The 4,625-nt window shown below is 40.6% G+C and overlaps 1 protein-coding gene across 1 annotated transcript in view; it reads left to right on the forward strand.

The window, feature by feature from the left end:
* LOC119426842 (ATP-dependent 6-phosphofructokinase, platelet type) overlaps positions 1-4,625 on the forward strand; it is a 97,653-nt gene that overhangs the window by 197 nt on the left and 92,831 nt on the right. The window contains exons 2-4 of the mRNA XM_037694424.1: positions 445-514; positions 1,362-1,508; positions 2,917-2,987. Of these exons, the coding sequence (XP_037550352.1) occupies positions 445-514; positions 1,362-1,508; positions 2,917-2,987 (288 nt within the window). The remainder of the gene's footprint in view (positions 1-444; positions 515-1,361; positions 1,509-2,916; positions 2,988-4,625) is intronic.

The following is a 4,625-nucleotide window of genomic DNA, read 5'->3' on the forward strand; positions in this document are numbered from 1 at the left end:
ATCTGCATGGGTTTTTAATAAAAAAAAATTAACAGTATTTAAGTTTAAATTGTTTATTTACCCAGAAGGAGGGAGACAGGGAGGTGATGAATGTGGTTGCAGTGGATAAGTGGGCGTGGCAGGGAGCTGAAATCATGACATGCTGTGCTTTTTTTTTATAGCATTTAGAGTTTAGAAACATTGTTAGAATATTACAAGAGCATGGGCAGGGTTTTATAAAACCTTAATACACTGTCTGGCCAAAAAGAGGTTGCCTCCAAAAAATAAAAGTCACACTACCTGTATGTATTGAAAGAGATTATTTCTAAAGCTTCATGAGAAGTAACACATTGAAAATCAAAATGTAAAATTTATTTATTTAGCTAAACAGCAATGAGGGCTCTTCAAAGCCCTCCAATAATCTAAAAGCATCAACGTGTTGACTCACACTGACTTGTGTTGCAGGAGCTTTGAAAACAACCTGAGGACTTACAAACTGCTGGCTCATCGCAAACCAGAATCTGAGCTCCCGACTGTAAGTGTGTCTGTCTCACGCACACACACACACAGACACACACACACACACGCACACACAACAGTGGCCAGATTTGCGGGACAGCTGTGTGGTGCAAGAACTAGAAAATAATAATAATAATAATAATAATGTCATCACAATGTCAGCACTGTATGTTTCCATACAATGGCGAAATTAGTCTCTGCATTTAACCCATCCACCACCAGGTGGTGCAGTGGGCAGCTATTGAAAGCGCCCGGGGGACATTTTGGGAATTAGACGTGCTGCCCAGAGACGCCACGTGATGTGCAGTGACTGGGGATCGAACCTGGGACTCTCGGGTCCCAAGCCGGCTGCCCTGCCTCTACACCATCTCGGCCCCCAATAAATGTATAAAAAGTTGTCGTGTCTTAGTAGACTGGGACAGACGTCAGTCCAGCGTGGATTCAGTTTGTTGTACAGGTAAAAAACACCTGTCCAACTTTTTAAATTTATGTTAACGATGTTAACGTTCAGTTAAATTCCAGCCTGTGTTTCTTTGTCACAACCAGTAACGTTAGTCTGTGTGGTCCTCCATGTCAGTCGGGCCTCTGTGGCTCCAGACTGATGATGATGATGAAGGTGTAAAGGCTTTGTTCTGTCTGTTCACCTTAGGGTTGAGCCCCCCCTGCCTGCGTTGAGCTGAGTACACCAGAAGCCATTTATCCTTCTATAATATTATCTATAATATATCTATTATAATATTATCCTTCTTATAGAACGTGACTGACGGCGTCAGTGGGATTAGCTGAGCTGTGATGTTTGATACAGATTGATGTTTGATACAGGTTGATGTTTGATTACAGGTTGATGTTTGTTTGTCCTGCAGAGCAACTTCAACGTGGCGGTGCTGAATGTGGGAGCCCCTGCAGCAGGCATGAACGCTGCCGTCCGATCAGCCGTCAGGGTGGGCATCACTGAGGGACACAAGATGTTCGCTGTCAGCGACGGCTTTGAGGGCTTCTACAAAGGACAGGTGAGTGGTGCCCGTCATCAGGAGCTGATCGTGTTGTAGTTTTTTAATCTGTTCAGAACTACACCCAAGATGAAAGAACATGGCGCCTGACAGGCGTTCTTCACTTCAGTAACTGAGAGAACTGGCTTGGCTTGGTGAGCGTCACACTCAGTGAGCCATCACCGTTAGCTTGGTCTCTGAAGAATACTTAGGGAAAGTCAGGGGATAATCTGTGCAGATTAATGTAAATCAGTTTCCTTCCTGAGCGCCACCTGAGCAGCTGCAGTACCTCAAACACTCACTGGATGGAAGCAGAACATTTACTGGTTTAGTGATCGATGTTTGATTAGCATGACTTCTCTCCACGGTCGTTCCTAAACAGAGTTCTGGATACAGGAGAGGTGCTTGTGGGATGTTAAAAGGTGAAATTGTAATGTAATCTGAGATTGGACTCAGATTATGAATGTTTCTAAATCATTCACTCTATTCAGATCCATTTTTCTTCTGTGCGTTTTTTGACATGTAACTTTCTATTTCAACAATTCATGCATCAAAACGTTCGGCTCGTTCAGGACGTTCCTGCTGGGACTGTTGGTCTTTCCGCACTTTTCACTTTTTGAAATATTCAGCTCGTCAGCCATCTCACTGAAAATCTCCACGTCCTTCAAACTGTTTGAGCTGTTTACAACTTTTTAAGCTCCTTTCAGCTTCTTCCTTGTGAATTCAGCTTTCTTCTGCTTTTTCATTTACTTTCTACAGGGTTTTCTGCAAATTTTCATCTTTTTCTGCTAGTCTTTGTTCATTTGTGTCTGTTGTGATTCTTTCCAAGTTCTACTTTTTATGCTCCTTTCATCTTTTTTTATTTTTGTAATCTGTTCTCTGCCTATTTCAGCATTTTCTACACATTTCAGCTGTTTTATCTGCTACTTTTATGAGCTGCTCAAATTCAGCTCACATTAACAGTTTTCAGCTGGTTTCAGAAAAATCATTCATAAATATGCATTCACACAGGAAATATGAATTCCCTTGTTAGTTTTTGTTCTTCTTCCAGTGGAACTGGTTTCTTCCTCCTTCAAACCACGAGAATGAACCTTTGTCTTCATCAGCGTGTCTCTAATGACCAGTTTAAACTCCGACCGGTTGAATTCAGACTGTAACTTTAAGAAGTTTAAACCTAATGGAGGAATAAAGTCATTTAAATCCCACCGACTCCACTGCTGTGTAATTAAGAGTTTGTGCAGCAAATTCCTGTAATTCTGAGGTCTGATGATCTGCTGGAAACTGAGCTGCTGTAGCCCATACATGAGAACAGGAAGCAGTTTGAATATTTAATGATAAAGTTATTGATTTGTTTTGAAACAGGTCAGTGAGGTCACGGCGAAACCATTTAACATTTAATGTGACATTTAATCTCTTGTTCTTCCTTCAGATTAAGGAGGTGAAATGGGGTGATGTCGGAGGATGGACGGGACAGGGTGGCTCCCTTTTAGGAACTAAAAGGTACAAGTTGTTAAATGGATAGTTCAGATCTTTTTGTTGTGGAAATAAACAAATATCGTACCCATTATAGATGGTTTATTGATCGACAGATAAGCTGAGGGTTCATCAATTTAAGTTCAAAACCAGAATCGATTGCTGTCATCTTAAAACCACTGCAAACTCCTAAATTTCACAGCAGTTCACAACTATAACTCTGATACACAACCTTTCTTTAGCTGATGCTCTTACCAGAATATTGCTGAATGTAATTCAGAACTGATTGAGGTGTAAAGATTTCAAAGCAAATATTCACATTAATCTTCAAATTTTGATAATTCAAATTGATTTAACTCCACAAAGGTCATTTAACTTAATGACCATTAGTGTTCCTGATAATTGCTTAAAAATACAATTTAAAAAGTCCAGTGTTAAAAACGTCAAGTATTTTGTGACCCTTCAGGTCTAGTAGCTGCAAATGAAGCCTTGTTTTCTGTCCAACTTGGAACATGTGGTTCGATGGTCTGACATGGATGGGATTTTATTTATTTATTTATTTACTTGATTTTTTTTTATTGTTTTCAAACGTAAAAAGCAAAGCATCATAGAGTGAGCTAATATAAAGAAATACATAGCGAGATAGAGGTAAAAAATAAAACATTGCTGAAAGAAAATCTTTATTTTACGACATTATTATAGGATCCAGAAAATGCATTTTTTTAATCAGTATTTCTTATTGATTTTGTATTTTATAACACACACACTTATCCAACAAATCAGAGTCAGAGATTCTTTATTGTCATTCGCACCTCATGTACATGTGGTGGAGCGAAATTATGTACACAGGGTCTCAGTTACATCCAACAATAAAAAGTATAAGAAAAACAGTAATTGGATCTAAGATATGAACTAAGAAAAACATCAACTAAATATATACTGAGCCCTCATAACATAAAAACATTGAACATCAGCACAAACATGAACATGAGTCTGTGTGAGCGGATGTGCACGCATGAACACATCAACATTTAAACAGATCAGCAGCAACATGAAACAGATCAGCAGTAACATGATGTGGTTTTTCACAGTGATTATTCTAGTTAGAGATTCACGAGTCTAACAGTCTCACGGTAGAAGCTGTTCCTCAGTCTAGTGGTTCTACACTTAATGCTCCTCAACCTCCTTCCTGATGGGAGTGAGGCAAAAAGTGTGTGTGCTGGGTGAGTGAGATCCTTCATGATGCAGGTAGCCCTCTTCCTGCATCTAGAGGTGTAGATGTCTGTGATGGTGGGGAGGCTGACTCCGACAGTCTTCTGTGCAGCCTTCACCACTCTCTGCAAAGCTTTTCTTTCTGCAGCTGTGCAGCCTCCATGCCACACGTTGATGCTGGAGCACAGGATGCTCTCCACTGCACACTTGTAGAAGGAGGTGAAGACTGAGCTTCCCAGACCAGCTCGCCTTAGCCGTCTGAGGAAGTAGAGTCTCTGATGAGCTTTCTTGATCAGGCTGGTGGTGTTGTTGCTCCAGCTGAGGTTGTCATTCATGTGTACACCCAAGTACTTGTAGCTGGAGACCACTTCCACTGCAGATCCTCTTATGTTCAGGGGGGTGTAGATGTTTTTGTTCCTTCTGAAGTCCACAATCATCTCCTTTGTCTTCTTC

This window comes from Nematolebias whitei, chromosome 20, assembly GCF_014905685.2.
Source record: "Nematolebias whitei isolate Nwh7 chromosome 20, NemWhi1, whole genome shotgun sequence".
In the NCBI taxonomy this organism is placed as follows: Eukaryota; Metazoa; Chordata; class Actinopteri; order Cyprinodontiformes; family Rivulidae; genus Nematolebias; species Nematolebias whitei.